The sequence below is a fragment of the Camelus bactrianus genome, chromosome 13 (assembly GCF_048773025.1).
Source record: "Camelus bactrianus isolate YW-2024 breed Bactrian camel chromosome 13, ASM4877302v1, whole genome shotgun sequence".
Lineage (NCBI taxonomy): Eukaryota > Metazoa > Chordata > Mammalia > Artiodactyla > Camelidae > Camelus > Camelus bactrianus.
In genome coordinates, this window is record NC_133551.1 from 78,464,931 (window position 1) to 78,485,386 (window position 20,456).

The following is a 20,456-nucleotide window of genomic DNA, read 5'->3' on the forward strand; positions in this document are numbered from 1 at the left end:
TCTTGTTAAGGCCCTTCAATTCCCAGCCATGCTCAGATGTGGCTGTCGGCCGGGGTACTGCACTCCTGGATTTTACCTCTGGTTAAAGAACCCTGATGCCAGCTGCTGGGTCCCCTGGCTGAAGCCCTGCCTGCCCCATGAACCTGGCTGTGTTCCGCCCTGCTCCTAGAATTTGCCCCATCTCCACCCCCCCCCACCTCTGTCCTGGCAGAACTGGATTCCTGGCTGCAGAGAATCAAAGGAAAGTGTTCCGGGTGGCGGTGGGGGGCTCCCAGCAGGCCCTCCCCTAGGGACCCAGGGTGGCGCTCATGGCCCCCAAGCATCCACTGGCCTCAGCTGGGCTGTCTAGGTACCAGGACCATCAGTTCTTCCAGTGGGTCCCTAGGGGGTTGTCTGAGCTGGTACTGTATTTGTATGGGCTCCTGGCAGAAGCCTCATGTCTGCCCCCGTGGTACTCCCTTCACCACCAGCAAACTGCCCTAGGACAGGAAACCCTGTAAGTGCCCACAGGGCTGTGCAGAGGGCAGCATGCAGCCGAGGCTTCCCCCCAGTCATGCAGGAGCAGTGACCACACACCTGTATCCAGCACGTCCGAAGCCACACGCTCTTGCATGCTCCATAGACGGCCATGGTTGGACTCCCACCCAGATCGGGGTGGGGTGGGGCCCTGGAAGGTTCAGAGCTCCCCAGATGCTACAGTCTGATAAACTGCTCCTGGGGGGTGGGGTGCAGTGGCTCCTGGGGGGACTGCCTAGGTGCCAGGCTCCATGCTGGGCATTTCAGGCACCCTGGCTCCCTAAAACTGCCCAAAGCCCAGCCAGGGAGACACAGCAGGCAGTCCATTTTCTAGCTCTGAAGCCACGTGTCCCAGGTGACAGCTTGGGGACTTAATACATATGCCAGCAGGTCTGAGCCTAAGAGCCTGGGCCCCTCTTCCACTTGTGCAGAGGGAGCTGGCTATGCCTGCTCAGGTGAAGTGTGGCCTCCCCTGTCCCCTCCCCCTCCGCCCCAGAGAGGAGGGGAGCCGCAGGTCCAACAGGGAGGGTGCGTGGCCCCCTGGAAGCTGCTGCTCTTGTGCATTCTAAAGCTTTCCCCTTATCTGCTCGCTCGTGGCCTCTGCCAGCCAGCAGCGGGGAGTCGCTGGGGAGGGGGGAGAAGGGAGAGAAAAGGGGAGGGGAGGGGCGCCGCTCCTTCCTGCCCCCACCCGCGTCCCCGCGGCCTGGGAAAAGGCAGCATATTGAGGCGCGGGGCTCCCAGCATCAGGCCCCGGGATGCTAATGAGGGCGAGCGCGTTCCCACAGCCCGGACATTGTGCCGCGCGGCCCACCTGCTCCTCGGGGAGCGCCCATTGTGCCCGCGCCAATTCACAGGCAATTTAGCGTGCGCTAATGGGCCGGCGCCTTTGTGCGGCTCGCGCCGTCATTGGCCGCCGAGTGTGGGAACGGCCGCGGCGCCCGGGCCCCAGGCGCCAGCCCGCCGCCCGCGCCTATATAGGGGCCGGGGTCGGCACCAGCCCGGGACGCGCCCGCTCCGCTCCCTCCTTCCGCGCCGACTCGCCTCGCCCGCGCCAGGCATGGCCCCCAGCACCGTGGCCGTGGAGCTGCTGAGCCCCAAAGAGAAAAACCGAGTAAGTGCGCGCGCAGCCTGCCCGGCGCGCTGCGGCCCCGCGGCCCCCGCGACCCCGCGCCGCCGCGGCCGCGCTGACGCCCCTCCTCCCGCAGCTGCGGAAGCCGGTGGTGGAGAAGATGCGCCGCGACCGCATCAACAGCAGCATCGAGCAGCTGAAGTTGCTGCTGGAGCAGGAGTTCGCGCGCCACCAGCCCAACTCCAAGCTGGAGAAGGCCGACATCCTGGAGATGGCCGTCAGCTACCTGAAACACAGCAAAGGTGAGCCCGGCTCGGGCGGCCCCGGCCCCGGCCCCGGCCCCGCCGCGCGCCCCGCGCCCCGGCCCCGCTCACCGCCTCCCCTCCGCTCCCCGCAGCCTTCGCCGCCGCCGCCGGCCCGAAGAGCCTGCACCAGGACTACAGCGAGGGCTACTCGTGGTGCCTGCAGGAGGCCGTGCAGTTCCTGACGCTGCACGCGGCCAGCGACACGCAGATGAAACTCCTCTACCACTTCCAGCGACCCGCGGCCGCGCCGGCCGCGCCAGCCAAGGAGCCCAAGGCGCCGGGCCCCGCGCCCGCGCCCACCCCCGCCAAGGCGGCCGCCGCTGCTGTGCGCCAGCCCGCCTGCGGCCTCTGGCGGCCTTGGTGACCCGCGGGAGCTGCGGACAGGCTGCCTGCCGGAAGGACCAGAGGGCCAGCGCGATCCCCTGGCCTGGGGAAGGGCCTTCCCGTAGTCTGTCCCGCCCCGCCCCCCCCCCCCCTGGCTTGGACGGGCCCCTTCTCCGGAAGGCTCTCTCTCCAAGCTGGCGGGCCAGCAGGAGGAACATTCTCAGAGAATGTGCGCGCAGCGTCCTTGTTTAGAACAATCAAGGCCCATCTTCTGCCAAATGTCTGACCCCATGGGGTTGCTCTGTGTTTGCATTTCAGCAAGTGACTTCTAGGAAGTCCCCACTGCCGGGTTCTATGATATTTGTAGGCGGCGGGGCTCAGCCAGCCGGCACCCCACGCGTAGAGGGCTTTCTTCAGGTCCGGTGCTGCCCGGCCAGCGGGCCTGGCGCAGGCCGTGCCGTGGGCACATTTGCCTTTTGTGAAGGCGAAACTCAAGGTGTATCCTCATAGGAAAGAAAGTGTCAGCCTGGATGGGTGAGGAAGGGCCAGGCAGAGCTGAGGCAGAGAGCCCTTGCACGTGCCTGGTTGTCTGGTGGGGTCTCATAGTGGGCTGTGTGGGGAGGGTGGGGGTCTCCACCCCCCACAGAAAGGATTTCTGTGTGGGTGGGTGCACACGGGCACGAATTGGTACTCAGAATGTGAACTCTCCGTCACGTGGGAGCCACGGGACTGCTCTGCAGGCTTCTAATAAAATCTGACTATTCAGCCCCTCCATAGTCCGTCTCTTGTGCCTCACTCATGTCCTTGGCATCAGGCAGGCGGGGCTGCAGGGATGAAGGGGAGTGGGCACTATCGTGGTATCAAGGACACAGGTGTCCTTACCAGGGACCCTCTAGACACAGGAAGAATAGCCAGGCACCGGCTCAGGGACAGAGGGAGGGAAGAAAGAGAGAAGCTAGAAATGAGAAGTGAAGGGACAAGTCAGGAGGCAGGGGGGAAGGACGAAGTGTGGAAATTGGAGTGAGAGGCAGAGAAGCAGGGGAGAGGCAGGCTGGAAGAGGAGAGGGCCTTGTGGACACATTAGCTTCCCCAGTGCAGTAGGAGGGGATGAGAGACCTGGGTTACCGCCCTAAACCTCTGGCTAGCTCCTGCAGTGGGGAGAGGGGTAAATGATGCTACAGGACCTTCCAGCACTGTCCAACTGAGAGAGACCTGAAAGCCATAGCCTGCAGTGGAACTCTCGCTGCAGCAAAATAGTTTTAACTGGGTCAAACACAGATGTTTGCCCCACCAGGGCCCTCCCCACACAGCCAGAGCCCCTGTCCTTGGACAAGCTCCTGGGGCACCTTCTTGGCTGGCCCACAAGTGGCTGCCCTGCCCTGCAGGTTGACCACTCACCACGGCTGAAACAGGCAGCGCTGGCGATGAACCTGTCAAGGCCAGGCCCATGCCTCAGAAAGGGTATCTATTTTTAGACAGGCCACTGGGTGTTGGTTGAGTCTGCAGGAAACTGGATGCACGCCGGCTGGCCCTCCCCCCTTCCCGCTCGGCACCTCTCTTCCCTCGGCCTCCCATCACTCTGTCCACAGCACCCCTTCCAGGCCAGCACGGTGCTGCTAGGGGCCTTTGGGGTCCCTGCTGAGCCCTGAGAATGGTGAGCGAGGGACAGGGAAGCCCCTCCCCCATCCCACACATTTACTGCTTGTGTGGCAGGCAGGTCCTGCCCTCACGGGTGTCCCTCTGGCCAGGCTGACCTGCAAGGCCGCCTCCCCCATCCCGAGCCTTGCCTGGTGTGCTGAAGCACCTTCTCCTCCCCTGAATCACCCCTAGAGCTCTGAATTTGTGCTGCTCACAGGCCTGTGCCCCCAGGGGCCCTGCCAGGCAGCTAGTGGCATGCTCAGATGGAAGCTGAGATCCAGAGACTCAAAGTAACTGGCCCAGGGTCACCTAGGAGGCAGATGCCAAGGCCACCTTAGGGACCCTCTGTCAGCCTCCAGCACTGAGCTCTTTCTCAAAGTGCCAAGTGCCTCTGATGGGTACACATCCCTTAAGAGTCTCCACACCTTCCAGGGTTTTCTAGCGACTTGTCCTGGAAATCACTCCCCAACACCATTCAGGAGCTTTCTCAGCTCTTTCCCCGCAAATTCCCATAGACTCCTTGTTTTGCCAGAAAGTGGCCTCCTCCAGGCAGGCTCCCCTGCTTTCCACTGCACTTTCTGAGGATCTCACCATCAAAGTACACATCGTCCCCAGCTGCAGGGGCATCTCCTACCTCTGGCGGGGGTTGGACTCCTAGAGGGCGGGGTCCCCGACTGTCCCTGTTTGCATGGGACTTTTAGCACCGACAGTCCTGCGCTCCTGGAGAACCAGGCTGGACCCTCCCGCGCAGGTGCCAGGCTTACAGCCACATTCACTGAAGGAGCAGTTCTCTGGTGGTCTGCAAAGCCCCAGGTGCCCGCTCTGCACTAGCTCAGATCATCTAAGGTCAGCATCATCGGGCCAGCTCAGTGAAAGAACAGAGACGACGACAGCCCAGATGTTTTGTGTTGAGCTGCCTCCCTGTAGGGCCTCTGAGACCGGTGCCCGGGCCCTACCGAGTCGGCCCTCCCGCCACGGAGGGGCGGGGCCGCGCCGAGAGCTTATTAGCATAATATATGCACGGGAGGCGTTTAGCAGTCAAATATATGCGCATATATCTCCATGGTTGATGAGGCTAGCCGGGCACATTCAAAATGGCGGAGTGTGGAGCGAGCGGCAGCGGGAGCAGCGGGGACAGCCTGGACAAGAGCATCACGCTGCCCCCCGACGAGATCTTCCGCAACCTGGAGAACGCCAAGCGCTTCGCCATAGACATAGGTCGCCGCGGGCGGGCGCGGAGAGCGGGGCGGCGGGAGAGGGAGAGGGCGCGGGCGAGGGCAGCGGGGCGGCAGGCCGGGGCGGTGGCAAGGACGAAGGGCGGGGCGCGGGCCGCTGACCCGCACAGCCTGTCGGGCCTTGTAGTCCGCGGCCGCCGGCACGCACAGCCTATCGGGCTCTGTAGTCCGCGGGCCGCCGACGTGTAGGCTCGCTGCGGCGGCCGGACTACAGCTCCCGGCAGGCGCCGCGCGGCCAGAGCGTGGTATGCCGGGCCTCGTAGTCCCGCAGGAGAGGCGGCCCGGCGGCCGCTCAGGCATCCTGCCTCAGGAGAGCCGCTGCGCTGGGCCTCGTCCCGCCCGCGGGAGATCCGGGGCCCGATGTCTGGGGCAGGGAGTTTGGACGACCTGGGCGCGGACCTCAGGTCGAAAGCCCCCAGTGTCCCACCCCAACCCGCTGACGCCTCCCTCCCTTCCTCAGATGTGGACGCTGAGGCGCGGGGACCCGGCTGGTCAGCGGTCAGCCGTCGGTCGCTGCCGCTTTGCCCTCGGGCCGGGGCGGCGGGCTTCCCGAGGGCAGCTCACCGGCGAGACGGCCTTGCACCCCGTCGTGGCCGCTCAGCACACGCAGGAATCCCCAGAGGGGTTGGGCCGCCCCGCTCCCCTGTTCTTGGGGTCACTCGAGTCAAGGGCTTGGGAGAGGGTGGTCTGCAGGGAAGTGGGGAGTGGAGAGGGAACACGTGCAAACGGCTCAGAGGGCGGGTGCTCCGAGGGGACTGGCCTGGAGGCCCGGCAGAGCCAGGCAGAGGGTGGGCATGGGCAGCTCTGGAAGCGTCCAGCTCGTCCCTCCGTGAGGGAGCCTGCTGGAGTGGCCCCTGGCTGGGCGTCGGGCCGGAGATGGTGAGCGTGGAGGCCCAGGTTGGGGGCTCAAGTCAGCCCCTGCCCCCCGTCCGCAGCTCTGCCGACACCCCGATGTGACGCAGTCGACAGGTGTGTGCTCTGCCTCCCTAACCCTTGGGGGTGCTGCTCCAACCAGTCTGAAGTGTGCAGAAAACCTGCGGCCACAGGGCTTACTCAGCTCCGTGTTCTGAGTGGTCCCCAGAGGCCGGCTTGCAGCTGTGCAGGAAGGAGGGCCTGCCTGTCCTCTGGGCCAAGCCTTGTCCGGGTTCCTTGGCAGACGGGCACCCAAAGGGATATTTTCAGCCTCGATATTTACCTCCTTTGAAACTTCACCCTGGGTCTGGGTCCTCTTGTCTCCCGTTCTTCAAAGGACATGTTCGTTACACTTTTGTTGGTGCAGCTGGTGGGAAGTCACAGCTTAGGGCAGGAGTCCTCAACCCAGGAATCCGCAAAGCTTGTCAGCAGAGTGGTTTAAAAGCAGGCTCCCCAGTTTCCTCTTCCCTCCCCAAGCCTCTCAATCCAGGAGAGCTCAGCTAAGCTGTTCTCCCTCTCGGATGGGGCACTCACGTCTGCTAGGGGAGTTCCCTCCTCTGAAGCCTTGGGGATGTTTTGTGTCTCAAGAGACTTGAAGCTGACTTGACTCCAGGTTTCTCCTGGGCGGAGGGGAGGATCCCTCAGGTGAAGCCGAAGGGGCCACAGGGCGGTGATGTGCGCTGAGGGGTCGTTTCCCCACTGGTGTCCGGCTTGGAAGGACAGCCCCGTGCCAGGCCCCCGTGGGTCTGGATGACCTGGAGGGTCTTGGCCCAGGTTCCTCCTGTCAGTCAGGGATGCTTTTGGTCCTGGGGTGGAGCGTGGGCAGGACAGGAGAGCCTGTGGTGTCCACCAGAGAGGATGGGGCTGTGCCTGTTCGCCTGGTCACTGCCCTGGTCTGGTGTGACGTGCAGGGGCTGGGGCCCGGCTGGCATTTGCTCTAATTCCAAGGGATCCTGAGAACAGAAGAGCTCTCCTGCCCCTGCAGACTCCTGCTGTCTGTTCTCTGAGTTCATTCCGGTCCCAGCTGACCACCCTGCTCCACCTGCACCCCAGACCTCCGTCTGTTACTTCCTGGTGGACATAGGGAGAGGCGTCTGGGCAGCGCTGGGCAGTGCCCCACTTGGGATATGTGATATGCGGTGCAGAGAAACTAGCTCACCGCCCATGGCCCCCCATAAACCCCAGTGCTTTGTGCTTCGGTTGTGATTTATAGCTGACTTAAAGAACACATCCTCTGGAATTGGATTTCTGTGACCCAGGACTTTGTTTATGGGAACTTTTGATGAGCTTCTTAAGATGTATCTTCATCCCTTTGTGTCACCTGTCTTTTTAGGAAACTATTCATTCACAGAGGTGAGTCGGGCAACGAGCGCTTCAGCGAAAGGCACTCTGGACCAGGCCAGGACCGGGGGCGGGGAGGGGGGAGAAGGAGGCTTAAGACCAGGTCCTGCATCTTGAGCTCGTGGTCCAGGGCTGAGCACAAGCCCGTGACGTCATGGGCCCCTCTGCGGCCCGATGGAGTGGGCTGCAGAACATCCCCAGAGGCCTGTCCGCTGCCAGGCAGGCATCTCTGACAGGACAAGTGTGACTGATCTCGGGGACGGAGGTTTGATTCCTGTTAACCTGGAAGAGCCCTGGCCCTCGGACACCTCAGTGTTTCCAAATGTTCTCTGACTTGAGCGTTTCTCGTATGTTCCCCTAGTATCTTGTCACACAGCAGCGGTTGCTGGTAACCTGAGCCTCCTCCTCATACCCAGGGTTTTCCGCCGTGATTTGTCGAGCTTCCTGGGAAGGGCCGTTTGTTCCAAGGCCACTGCAGCGCTAAGCCTTCTGCTTCTCCCTGCCCTGCCACTCGAGGGCCTTCCCAGCTGTGGGTTACCTGGAGCCACAGAAGCACATCCTGACCTGAAAGAGGGGCTCACCAGAGCTCTTCCTTGGAGAGGACTGCTCTGGGGTCTTTTTAACTTGTCCTGAAATGTGTTTCAGGCAAATAAAGTCCTACTCTGCCTTCTGGTATTTGGTATCTGGTGACACTACAGGGGCATCTGTCCTTCCGTCTGCGGGGCCTCCCTGGTGACTCTGGGCCTCGGGCTGCCTCCCCAAGCCGGGGAGTGGAGAATCGGACAGCCTCCTTTTCCACCTGGGACCTGAGGAGAAACAGACTCTCAGAGAAAGCAGAGTGTGGGTCTCACTGTTCAGTCCCTTCCTCTGTCTGGCCCCCCGCAGGGCTTCAAGCGCAAGCAGCACCACGGCCCTGTGGGCGGGACCCAGGTCCCACGGAGGCGAGCACTTGCAGGTCCCCTCCGGCCCGCTTCTGAATCTGTTCATTTGTGTCTCCCCATAGGCGGGTCACTGACCAAGCTGGCCTACTACTCCACCGTGCAGCACAAAGTCGCCAAAGTCAGGTCCTTCGACCACTCAGGCAAAGTGAGCCTCCTGGGGGGCCAGGGCAGGGGCTCTGGGGTGAGCCCTGTGGTCCCGGGCCTGGTGCAGGTCCGGGAAGTTTGTAGTGCTGATACTCCTCCCTGCCTCCTGGCTCAGTTCTCCTTCCATACCAGACCCGACAGGAGCGCCCCCACCTGCTCGTGCTCCAGCCTCAGCCCTGGGGCCCCACCCTCTCCGTCTACCACCCTGCCCGTCTCCCACCCTCCCTGTCTCCCACCTGCATTGCCATAAAGAGTCCCCATACTTAGGGGCAGACAGAAATCACTGGTGCTGCTGGGCAGGTGCTTGGGGGCTGCGTCTCAGTGCTGTCCCCTCCCCAGGCCAGCACACATGGGTCCCCCAACTTCCTCCCCAGGACACAGAGCAGGACCATGAGCCGCCCTACGAGATCTCTGTCCAGGAGGAGGTTACCGCCCGGCTGCACTTTGTCAAGTTCGAGAACACCTACATAGAAGCCTGCCTGGACTTCATCAAAGACCACCTCGTCAACACCGAGACCAAGGTCATCCAGGCGACGGGGGGTGGGGCGTACAAGTTCAAAGACCTCATCGAAGAGAAGCTGCAGCTGAAGTAAGTGGAGACACAGGTTGCAGGGCTGGCCTCTGAAGTCATGGCCACAGCGACCCTGCTCCTACACCGCCCCCTTCAGCCTGCTCTGGGGAGTTCTGAGGCCCCACGACCACAGTGAGGCCGTGGGCGGCTGGTGGGGGCCATGAGCCTGAGGCCAGGCTCTGGACCGGCTGCAGCGGGGTTCTGGGGGCTGCGGACAGTGGATGGGCCCTGGGGAGAGGCGAGTGCTGAAAGGAAGGAGGTGGAGCCCGGACACGGCCTGTCCCCTTCCCATGGCGATGCTCCCTGTGCACCTGGCAGAGGTTCCTGGCTCCGTGGCCCTGCCGTGGGTGCGGTAGCAGGGGCCCTTTGTGCCACAGCCAAGTGCCGGTTCCTCGGGTACGTTCAGCTGGCCCACCCCAGAGATTCTCCACGTGAGGGGTGGTGATTTGTGAGCTGCCCTGTGTGTGCCTGTCAGGGTCAGAAACTGAGTCCAGCCAGGCAGGCAGCACCGTCTCCGGGTGGGTCCCTGGACAGCTCCGCCTGGTGCTGCGCTGCAGCAAAAGATCGTGCCGTGGCCTGCGCCGGGTTCAGTGGCCGGGCTCCTCCCTCGCAGGGTTGACAAGGAGGACGTGATGACCTGCCTGATAAAGGGCTGCAACTTCGTGCTGAAGAACATCCCGCATGAGGCCTTCGTGTACCAGAAGGACGCTGACCCCGAGTTCCGGTTTCAGACCAACCACCCCAACATCTTCCCATACCTACTTGTCAACATCGGTTCCGGGGTCTCCATCGTGAAGGTGAGGCCTGGCTCCTGGACAAGGGCGGCACTTCGGCAGTATTTTGTCGGGCGCTGGTTGTGTCAGAGCCGAGCCGGGTCCAGGGACGTGGGCAACCTCAGGCCTGGCTCCCGCGTTCACGAGCCATCAGTGGGACAGGCCCTCCGTCCAGCATTAGCACCTGCCGAGCCCACCCAGATTTGACCATCAGGAGCGTCATCACCCATGTCTAGGGATGCGCTGAGCCAGCACATCCCGGGACCTGCTGGGTGGGGGTGGGGGGTCCCCACCCGCTAACACACCTGCCCGGTCTGCTCCCAGGTAGAGACCGAGGACAGGTTCGAGTGGATCGGTGGCAGCTCCATTGGAGGCGGCACCTTCTGGGGGCTCGGGGCTCTGCTCACCAAAACTAAGGTATTTTGGCAGCTGTGGGAGGATGTTCCTGGCTCCACAGAATGTTCTGGTTCCCGGTCCCTCAGGAGAGGATTGGTGGCTGTTGGGTTTGAGGCTTGTGGTTGGCTGGGTGTGCTGTGAAAGTGGCTCCTTCCTGGGCCTCATCCTGTTTCCTGAGTCTTGGGAGGACGGACATCCAGGAGGCCAGAGCATCGCCTGGGTTGGGTGGTCTCCAGGGCCTGCCTGTCTCTCCCCACCTTCGGTCCCACAGCCAGCAGGGCTTCCACACCCAGCCCACCGCTTGCTTCTTTTCAGGGGCTAGGTCTCCGGGGCCGTGGGGATTCCACCAGCTCCCAGTGCCCCATATGCTTCTGTCGGCCCTGTCCCCACAGAAGTTCGATGAGCTGCTGCACCTGGCCTCCAAAGGCCAGCACACAAACGTGGACATGCTGGTGCAGGACATCTACGGGGGCGCCCACCAGACCCTGGGGCTGAGTGGCAACCTCATCGCGAGCAGCTTTGGGAAGTCAGCCACCGCTGACAAAGGTACCCGCCCTCTGTTGCCCACTGCGCTCGCCGGGGTGCCCATGTGTCTGCCTGGGCCGCTGCCCAGCCGCTCTGCTTCCATCCCCTCCCAGAGTTCTCCAAGGAGGACATGGCCAAGAGCCTGCTGCACATGATCAGCAACGACATCGGGCAGCTGGCCTGCCTGTACGCGCGGCTGCACTGCCTGGACAGGGTGTACTTCGGCGGCTTCTTCATCCGGGGCCACCCCGTCACCATGCGCACCATCACCTACAGCATTAACTTCTTCTCCAAGGTAGCGGGATGCTGCTTCCTCCTGCTCTGCCTGGCGCCGCCCGCCCACCGCAGGAGGGGAGGGAGGCAGGTGCCGAGAAGCCAGCGCCCCTGCCCAGCTGCCCTGTCCTGCCCATCCCTGCCCGCTAGCTCTGGGTGTCGTGGCCGTGCTGTTTGGGCATGTCACCTGGTGAGGTCTGGGGACTGTGTCACTGCCCAAGAGCTCCAGGTGAGCTTTCAGGCCTTGGGAGCACTGCTGGAAGGAGCGCTGCGGGGGGTGCGCTGCAGGAGGGTGCACAGCGCCTAGCAGGCGGGGTGAATTGGGTGGGCGTTAACTTCCTGGAAGGTATTGTTCGCTCTCCAAACGGCAGGCTTTTACATCTGTGTTTGCATGTAGTTGCACGGACAAGTGCGTTGTGGGCAGCCTCGCCGTGTCCGGGGAGGCCTGCCCACGTAGGTGGATTTGCAGCCAGGGCCTTAGCCGTGTGCAAGGTGAGGCCCTTTAGGTGGGGTTTTTCCACGGCAGGGTGAGGTCCAGGCGCTGTTCTTGAGGCACGAAGGCTACCTGGGAGCCATCGGAGCATTTCTCAAAGGAGCTGAACAAGACAGTGAGTAGAGCGTGGCCATGGGGGCGTGGCCCGTGCTTGGGGTCTGGGCTGCCTTGGGCATGCGGCTAGGGGAGGTGGGGAGGGTGAGGGAGCTGCTGGAGTGGGTGCGCGTGCTACGTGATGATCAAGGGAGGGCCCTGCCCTGGCAGTGGCAGGAGCTCTGCTTGTGATTCTGCTGAAGGGCCTGTGGAAACTTGCCATGTAATCAACCACAGGGTGTTTGAGAGTGACAGGGCTCCATGCAGGGGACGGCCTCGGCCCTCCCGTGCCCAGGTCCTCATCACCATCAGCTTGGCTGTCTCTGCAGATGCACATCCGGTCTGTCCTTTTTGGAGAACACATGTAGGAATTGCAGGCCCGATTCTACCCCAGCAGGAGTCAGGCCGGCTGCTTGCGGGTCGGCACCGATCAAAACAGCTCAGGCTGACCTTCATGTCCTTAAATGCAATTTCTTATGGAAGTAACTCAGGGAGATCTTTAAGAAGCTTTGAAAGGTCTAAGTGATCATTTTACGAGGCCTCATTGCCATTGGGAAATAATACAACAGAACAAAACCCCGGCTCACCCAGCATCAGGGAGACCGTCGGCGGCTGGTCCTCTCCCAGATGTGGTCAGGCCATCCCGAGGTTTGCCCAGCCGCTTGACCCTAGGTTGACCCGGTCTCTTGTCCCACAGACCCGAACCAGTACAGCTGGGGAGAGAACTACGCTGGCAGCTCCGGGCTCATGAGCTCGTCGCCCGAGCTCTGCCCGACGCAGCGGGCCAGGAGCGGCACGGTGAGTATAGGACAGGGCGGTGCTGGGCCCCTCGGGGGCTGCTCGCTGCACATGTCTCCTTAGTGGTCACCAGGAGTGTCCCCGCACTTTCCATTGCAGACCAGTCTTGAACCAGAGGCTCTGGGGCAGCAGTAAGACATTGTGTTCAGCCGGAGCCCTGGAAGCCATGCGGGCCACCCCCCGTGTCTGCAGAGAGAATATAGAGTTAAACTGAGGAGGACAAGGGTCTTTACTCAGGGCTCTGGGGCCGTTCTCAGCAGAGTCGGGTTAAAACCCTGGGTCATAGGAACTAGCCCAGGCCCTGTCTTTTAGACTGCGTCCTCTGCGTGGTGGTTTCAAGGTGGCAGTGAGCATGCAAAGTCTGCTCTCCGTGGAAGGGTCCCGCCTGTTCCTCAGTGCCCCCTGCTTGGGTGAGGCCTGTTGTGGGGCCTCCCGGGCCTGCTGAGCCAGTGTCTAGAGGGTCTCTCAGCTGGGGCCAGTGTCAGCCAGACAGGGTGGTACTGCCATGGCCCACGGAGGCGCGGGGCGCTGTTGTGTGGGCTGTTGCCGGCTCGTTAACCTTGTATCCCAAACGTTCTCAGAACCCGCGCTCTGTGCTGGAGGGCGAGGGGTGTGCGCTCAGGTGCTGGTCTGGGCACACAGGTCAGATGCCACCTTCAGGACTAGCCAGAGGGCTGTTGTTTTTGTTTTGTTGTTTTTTAATTTATTTTATTATTTTTGATGGGGGAGAAGGAGGTAATTAGGTTTGTTTGTTTATTTAGAAGAGGTACTGAGGATGAACCCAGAACCTCGTGCTTGCTAAGCATGCGCTCTGCCACTTGAGCTACACCTCCCCTCGCTGAGCGGCTGTGTTGAGGAAAAGGTGCTTTTCAGCTGTAGACACAGGTTCTCTCGTAAGTCAGTGTAAACGTGGCAGGAACATGTCCCATCTGATCTCACTCCCAGGAGAGCCCCCCTCTGTGGCATCCCCCATTCGCGTAGCAAGGCCCCTGCACTGCACCGCGTCCTTCGCGCCCAGCCGTGCGGCTGTAGCTGGGCCCTCCTGAGGGCGGGTGCCGTGGGCGGTGGCGGGGCAAGGCCAGGCCTGGTCAGAGCTGTGGCTGGTGTGCAGAGAAAGGTCTGACATCTTCCCAGCCCCGTTTCTGATCCATCAAAGGGCAGCTCGGATCCCTGCCCCACAGACTGAACTTAATCGGATGAGTGGGCAAGAAACCCTTAAACCAGCACTGAAGTGCCACATGGTCGCCCTCCACGACAGCTTGGGGGCTTTGCGCGCCTGTCAGGCTGGGCTCTCGCGTGGCCCTCCAGTGGGTGTGGGATCCCCGCATTACTGCGGTGGGGAGACCCGGGGCAGCGGACCAGGCCTGTTTCTGTGTTGTTCACAGCCAAGACGAGGCTGAGCTCAGATCTGAACTCTGTTTGTTGGGGAGGCAGGGAGACCTTGCAGACCAGCGAGGCGGGAGGCAGCCACGCCACCTTTCTTTGACCTCCACCTTTCCTGTGGAGACACACCAGCTCTTTCCCTGTGTCCTAAAAGCTGGGTTCCCCCTCGTGGTGGATCAGTTTGTCCAGACCGCCCCTGGCTCAGAGCACGCCTGCCTCTCCATCCCCGCGAGTTGGCCCATCAGAAGCCCTCCTGGCAGAGCAGGGCCAGCTCCCAGCTGTGCGGCTCCATGGAGGGCAGGGGCGAGGCCTGACGGGCCAGCCCCGAGCTCACTCGCTTGTTGTGGCCTCAGAACGGCTGCCTGAACAGTTCTCGTCCGAGTTCAGGGCCAGGCCCACAGGACCATTCGTTCAAGAGATGCTCGTGCCTGCAGAGTGTTTCGGCCGTCGCAGAGCACGGCTGGGCGGTGGTTCTGGTTGTGGGGGTGTGAGCAGCACACGTGCTGCAGAGGAAGGGGCCGTGTGTCCAGTCAGGTCTCCATGGCCTGGCCCAGGGAACAGCCCTGGGCCAGAGCCACAGGATGAGGGCCTGCCAGGCAGGGAGTGAGGACGGCAGCCGCGGGGGCTCTGAGCAGAAGCGAGGACCAGGAAGGCGTCCGGTGTGAGTGGGGTCATGAGTGCAGAGGGAGGGGCACGAGGGTGCGGCGGTGGCTGGAGAGGCCACCTGGGAGCTCCGAGAGCCCAGGGCTCTGCACCTTGGGGTAGCGGGGAAGAGGCAGGTGTGAGCAGAAAAGTGGAGGGGGCTCTGCTGCTGAGAGAGGACATGACAGGGTGATGGGATCCAGAGATGGGGAAGAACGGGGCGGTCCGTTTACCTGCAGGCAGATTGTACTCGATCTCTGCCCTTCGTGCAGAGAAGCTGCTGCTAAAACTTGTAGGAGGATGTTTTGGTCTTTCAGGAAGAACACAGCTGATGTGCCCACCTGCTTCTCGTTCTCCCAGTTTGACTTGCTGGAGATGGACCGGCTGGAGAGGCCGCTGGTCAGCCTGCCGCTCCTCCTGGACCCGCCTTCCTACGTGCCCGACACGGTCGACCTCACGGATGACGCCCTGGCCCGCAAGTACTGGCTCACCTGCTTTGAGGAGGCCCTGGACGGGGTGAGAGCTCAGGCGGGGCCGGATGCCCCCGAGGAGGCCCTGACGTCTGGGGAGACTGGCTGTGGGCATTTGAGGTCCTGGCCCCGTCTCACCATCTCAGGTTCCCCAGGGGCAGTGAGAGGCACGAGGAAGGAGGAGGGGGCTTTTCCAGGAGCCCTTCCACCCATGTGTTGGAGGTTGAGTCGTAGTTCGCAGGTGAAACTGCGACCCTAGAGCGGTCTGTTGGGAGGTGGTGTCAGTGAGCGCGTCCTCGTGAGCTCGCCAGGCAGCTTTGCAGTCTGCTGTGTTTCTTCAGAAAGCAAACGACTTGCCTGGGGGTGGCGATGGCGGTAGCCCCTCCAGGCTCCAGTGGGTCATGTCTCAAGGCCACTGGAGCCCTGTGGGAACACCTACCCCTCCATGAAGCCCCTCGGAGAGGCCCGTGGGGTCTGTCCCCAGGGTGAGGGGGGTCGCCCTGCCCAATCCCTGCGAACTCTGAGGGCGCTCCAGAACCGCCTGCCCCTCTGCAGGGCAGGAGCCGGTGGCAAGGGGGCCGTGGGGCTGGGATCAGAGGGTGTGGATCTGAGCTTCGGATTGGGGCCAGCGGTGACCTCGTTTCCGCCAGGCCAGGGAGGCCCCCAGTGGGTAGCTGTCAGTGATACCTGCTGTCCGCAGGCGGGGGCTGCTCTGAGCCCCAGTGACCATCTCGTCCTTGGCAGGTTGTGAAGCGCGCCGTGGCGAGCCAGCCTGGCTCCGTGGACGCAGCTGAGAGGGCCGAGAAGTTCCGCCAGAAGTACTGGAACAAGCTGCAGACGCTGCGGCACCAGCCCTTGTGAGTGTCCGCTGCGGCAGTGCCGGCCCCCCCCAGGGGCCGGACGCTCACCCCCAGGGCTGCGGCGCCCTTGGGGCTGTTTCTCCAGTTCTCTGGGGGCTCTGCGCCCATCCGCTTTGCCCGCGTCTGCGGGGAGGCTCGAGTGCGCCCACTCGGCACCGTTGCTCTGCAGGCTGCCTGGCTGCTCCTGTTGGTGCCTGGACCCCGCAAGGGTGCCTCTGGGGACAGGGGGTGTGATGGTCAGTATATTCGGCCATCCAGCCCGCTTGGCCTCCCTCACCTGACTCTGTCCCCAGCGCTTACGGGACCCTGACCGTGCGCAGCCTCCTGGACACCAGGGAGCATTGTTTGAACGAGTTTAACTTCCCGGATCCCTACTCCAAAGTGAGTGCCCTCTTCTCGTGGGTGGCTGTGTGCTTGCGGGGGATGCGGGGAGCGGGGGCGTCGGCCCTGTCCTGACCAGCAAGCAGCTTTGGTAGCAGCCCTGACCCCCAGTGCTAGTGGCAGGCCGCATCCGGGTCTCCCCTGCAGAGGGGCCATCTCCCGAGAGCGCTGTGCGGCCCCTCTGCCGGCAGCGTCGGCTGAGCAGCTGTGGGCACGGGCACCGCGGCGACTCCCTCAGCAGAGACGTGTCGGGGGGGCTCTGGTCAGCAGCCAGTTAGGGTGGTGGGCGTTCAGCGCTGAGGCCCCCCTCCCGTCTTCCTGGCCTCCTGAGGTCAGCTTGGAAACTCAGTTGGTACCTGAGGAAGTTAGTCCTGGTCTCGAGGGTGTGACAGGCCACTCAGGGCCTGAGGGGTGGCCTGGCGGGTGGCATGGAGGTGTCTCCTTGGGCTCTGACCAGGAGGCCACGTGCCCCAGAGCAGCGGGCGGGATCCAGGAGCGGCACAGCACACCCATCCCTCCCTCCCATCCCCCCCCCCCCCGGTCCCCTCGTGCAGGAGTGAGGACGGCGGTCTGGGTGCTGAGGGTTTCACAGCCAGGGCAGCAGGCACCCGTGCGGGTCTGCGCCCTCTGCCCTGGCCCTCCACCCTGCCCTTGGCCACAGCTCCGTCACACCCTGGCCGGCGCCCTCCTGAGCCTCAGCCCTCTTGCGTACGGTTTACATCTGTGTGGCCATCAGCATCGCCCACCTCTCGCTCTCAGCCCGTGCTGTTCCGAGTCGGGCAGTTTTCACCTGATGCAGCCTTGGTTTCTTTAAACTCTCGCAGTGATGTCACGTCAAGTGTTCTGTCCCCTTAGAGCAGGCTCACGGTTGGGGGTGTCCTCTGCAGTGTCCCCGGCCAGGTGCCCCTCCTCCCCTCTCTGTGCTGAGGGCCGGGCTGCCCAGACCACGACTTCACCCACATCTCCCCACAGGTGAAGCAGAAAGACAACGGCGTGGCGCTGAAGTGTTTCCAGAGGGTGGTCCACTCGCTGGACGCGCTGGGCTGGGAGGAGAGGCAGCTGGCCCTGGTGAAGGGGCTGCTGGCAGGCAACGTCTTCGACTGGGGAGCCAAAGCTGTCTCTGAGTAGGTGCCTACTGTCCTCACAGCCCCTGGGCCTCATCCCTACCCTGCCTTGTTCCAGCTTGGCCCGAGAGGAGGTAGCAGTGGGGGCACCAGGGGTCTCGGGGGGACTCAATGCAGCTCAGGGCTTGCTGGGCACCTGTTACTCGGGACAGGCCCTGGGACCCAGCCTCCCTTCCCTGGCAGGAGAGCAGGTGTGTGGAAGGCTGCAGGTGTGGGTGTTTTTATTGGCAGAACCCACGTTCACGGTTACCGCACAGAGTTGTGGTTAAGTGGAGAGTTCAGTGGGTCCCCTGCCCGTGGGGCACGCGCCTTCTGGGCTCCCCACGTGTCCTGTCCCGGAGTCCACCTTAGTCTCACTGAAGCAGTGCTCTTGTGTGGGGGTCTTGCTGCGTCCCCCCACGATGCCCTCGGGCACGGATCCCTAGAGGAGCCCCTGGCCTCCGCCCCCCCCCCCCCCCGGTCACTGCTGCCCTAGGGTGGCATGCTGGCACGCGGGGGGCTGAGGCCTGGGCTTCTGGTGACTTGGTTCTCTCCTCTTCTGTGCAGAGTTCTGGAATCGGACCCCCAGTTCGGGTTCGAGGAGGCAAAGAAGAAGCTGCAAGGTAGGCCGCGGGAGCCCTCTCAGGCTGGGACTCGGCTGGCGGGGAGGAAGTAGCGAGGGGGCTGCGCGCATCCCCAGCGAGTTGGGGGAGGTGAGGACTGGCTCCCTGGAAAAGCCAGTGGTGGGGTGAGGGTGACGGCTGCTGGGAAGGCAGGCCTGACCGCGTACCCTGTGTCCCGCAGAGCGGCCCTGGCTTGTGGACTCCTACAGCAGGTGGCTTCAGAGACTGAAGGTACACAGAGTTGTCCCCACCTCTGTCCCGGGGCCAGGACTGCCTCGAGGCTGGGAGGCAGGGCCCCAGGCAGGGTTCACAGGAGACAGTGCGGGGGCCGGCATGGAGCTGCCGGGGGTGGGGACCAGGGCGTCCGTCCAGGCCCACACAGGGCACCAAGGGCCCCCGCGTCTCACCCGCGCAGCCCCGAGCTGCGAGTGCAAGTTGACCACTCCCTGCCCCGAGTCTTGAGTCCTGTGGGGCCGGTGCTTAGGTCAGCTGGCTTCAGTTCAGAGGTCCTTTGGGCCAGCAGTTCTGGAAGAAGCAGGGGCTGGCCCCACCCCCAGTGCACCCAGTGCCCGCAGGACCCGGCGGGCCGCGGGGAGGGTGGAGTGTGGAGGTGTCTGGAACGCTTGGACGCGCCTGTTCCCAACTGAACGTCCTGGTTTTGTCTTACAGGGGCCCCCTCACAAATGTGCCTTAATTTTCGCAGATAACAGTGGAGTAGACGTCATTTTGGGAGTCTTCCCCTTTGTCAGGGAGCTTCTCTCTAGAGGGACGGAGGTGAGTGTGGAGGGCTGCGTGGCAGGACCCTTGCTCCTGCGCTCGGTGGGGTTGGTGTCGCCGTGGGCCCTGGGCGGCGGCCCGGGCTCCTCCGTGAGCGCAGGTAGGTGCCGGGGAGGTGGCGGGAGGAGGAGAGGCCCAGCTGGTCACACCTCGGGGCTCAGGTCAGCCTGCCCCCAGTGTTGGAGGCCGTCTTCGTCCAGCCCTGAGAGCTGGCCCTCTCGGAGCCCCCGGGCTGCGCGTGGCCGCACCCTTCTGCTGGCAGCCCCGGGCGGGCAGGTGGGTGGGCGAGCCCAGGCCGGCTGGGTGCCGGCGGCAGAGGTCCCTAAAGCGCCCGGGCGTCCTGCCACAGGTCATCCTGGCGTGCAACTCAGGTCCCGCCCTGAACGACGTGACCCACAGCGAGGCCCTCCTTGTGGCGGAGCGCGTCGCGGCCATGGACGCCGTCGTGCGGTAAGCTGGCCGGGTTCGGTGGCCCTGGCACGGGGAGGGGGGTGTGTAGGGGCAGTTCCCCGGGGGCGCCGGCTCACTCTGCCTGGCCCCTTGTGCTCGGCAGCTCGGCGCTCAGAGAAGAGAGGCTGTTGCTGGTGCAGACGGGATCCAGCTCCCCATGCCTGGACCTCAGGTACCCGTGGCCCCTCCGCCCTGGTCCTCCCCAGTCCCCCCAAGTCCTCCCCAGTCCCCCCAGGTCCTCCCCGGTCCCCTGTGCACCATGGGTGGGGGGGGGCAGAAGTCAGCAGTGCCAGCAGCAGCCCTGTGATGGGGTCTGGGCAGCCCTTCCTCAGGGACCTGGGCAGGCGGGCTCAGGGAGCCAGGAGGAGGGAGCAGGCACCCCTGTCCCTGTATGTAGGTGGCGGGGGCTCTTCCCCTTGAATCTGGCCTTAGGTGATTAGTTCGTCGCTTTAGTGTTTTCTGCCCTGGGGGTTCTGGGAAGTGAAGCCCTGGGAGCCAGCCCAGTGCAGGACGGCATGTCTGGACTCTGGGACCCTAGCCTTTGAGTCTGTTTTGTGGGAGGTTCTCCAGTGCTGACTTAATCCCCCCCTCCAGGGCCCTTATTAATATAACAAATGGAGAAGAATGATAAAGACCTCTGAAAAGGAGTGAGGTGTCTTGAAACTCAGAATAGGGGAGCGTCGAGGCCCAGTTTCCAGAACAGGCGCCTTGTAGTGACGGGAGCCGGGCCGCGGGGGGACGGCCCCCGTGCAGGCTGGGCTTAGGGCGTGTGGGGTGCAGGGGCCGAGGGTCGGGGTCCCCTTGCTGGGCGCTGCCCACCCCGGCCTCACTGCCCCCTTCTCCCTGAAGCCGCCTGGACAAGGGGCTGGCCGTGCTGGTGCGGGAGCGCGGCGCCGACCTGGTGGTCATCGAGGGCATGGGCCGCGCCGTCCACACCAACTACCACGCGGCCCTGCGCTGCGAGAGCCTCAAGCTGGCGGTCCTCAAGAACTCGTGGCTGGCCGAGCGGCTGGGCGGCCGGCTCTTCAGCGTCATCTTCAAGTACGAGGTCCCGGCCGAGTGAGGCACCTGCCACGCCAGACCGCTCTGCTCGTCGCTTGTCAGGGACAGATCGCGACTGGACAGGGCGTCCGCGTTCGGATCGGAGTATTTATATCGTGCTTCCGTGACTCAGAGCTGGGCGCGCCCGGGCGTGGGCTGGGCGCTCGTGGCTCGGGCTCCGTGTTCCTTTAACGCTGCCGTGTTCGTGGTGGGGAGACACGACTCTTGTCCCGTGAGACGTTCGTATTGGAATATATTTAACTGTTAAATAGTCTTTTATATATATATATATATAAATATAAATATATACATATATGCCTCTGACGGAGGACACGGGAGGCTCGGGCACGCACCAAATAGAGTTTCCAGAGTGAGAACA

General features: G+C 63.3%; 2 protein-coding genes across 2 annotated transcripts; both read left to right on the forward strand.

The window, feature by feature from the left end:
• Positions 1-863: 863 nt before the first annotated feature.
• Positions 864-2,973, forward strand: HES5 (hes family bHLH transcription factor 5). Its single transcript, XM_074377831.1, has 3 exons — positions 864-1,627; positions 1,722-1,887; positions 1,983-2,973. Exons 1-3 carry the CDS (start codon positions 1,574-1,576, stop codon positions 2,252-2,254), a joined length of 492 nt encoding a protein of 163 aa, XP_074233932.1. The 5' UTR covers positions 864-1,573; the 3' UTR covers positions 2,255-2,973.
• Positions 2,974-4,913: 1,940 nt separating this feature from the next.
• On the forward strand, positions 4,914-20,456 carry PANK4 (pantothenate kinase 4 (inactive)). Its single transcript, XM_074377645.1, has 19 exons — positions 4,914-5,070; positions 8,344-8,426; positions 8,800-9,014; positions 9,610-9,793; positions 10,094-10,186; positions 10,558-10,711; positions 10,804-10,985; positions 11,490-11,571; positions 12,247-12,347; positions 14,733-14,888; positions 15,587-15,699; positions 15,996-16,083; positions 17,056-17,207; positions 17,754-17,809; positions 17,991-18,040; positions 18,479-18,583; positions 18,936-19,036; positions 19,140-19,208; positions 19,886-20,456. Exons 1-19 carry the CDS (start codon positions 4,947-4,949, stop codon positions 20,097-20,099), a joined length of 2,322 nt encoding a protein of 773 aa, XP_074233746.1. The 5' UTR covers positions 4,914-4,946; the 3' UTR covers positions 20,100-20,456.

Coding starts and splice junctions, on each gene's coding strand:
- HES5 (XM_074377831.1), top strand. CDS start 1,574: ATGGCCCCCAGCACCGTGGCCGTGGAGCTGCTGAGCCCCAAAGAGAAA. Junction 1,628..1,721: donor GCCCCAAAGAGAAAAACCGA/GTAAGTGCGCGC, acceptor CTCCTCCCGCAG/CTGCGGAAGCCGGTGGTGGA. Junction 1,888..1,982: donor CTACCTGAAACACAGCAAAG/GTGAGCCCGGCT, acceptor CGCTCCCCGCAG/CCTTCGCCGCCGCCGCCGGC.
- PANK4 (XM_074377645.1), top strand. CDS start 4,947: ATGGCGGAGTGTGGAGCGAGCGGCAGCGGGAGCAGCGGGGACAGCCTG. Junction 5,071..8,343: donor GCGCTTCGCCATAGACATAG/GTCGCCGCGGGC, acceptor GTCTCCCCATAG/GCGGGTCACTGACCAAGCTG. Junction 18,041..18,478: donor GGTGGCTTCAGAGACTGAAG/GTACACAGAGTT, acceptor TTTGTCTTACAG/GGGCCCCCTCACAAATGTGC.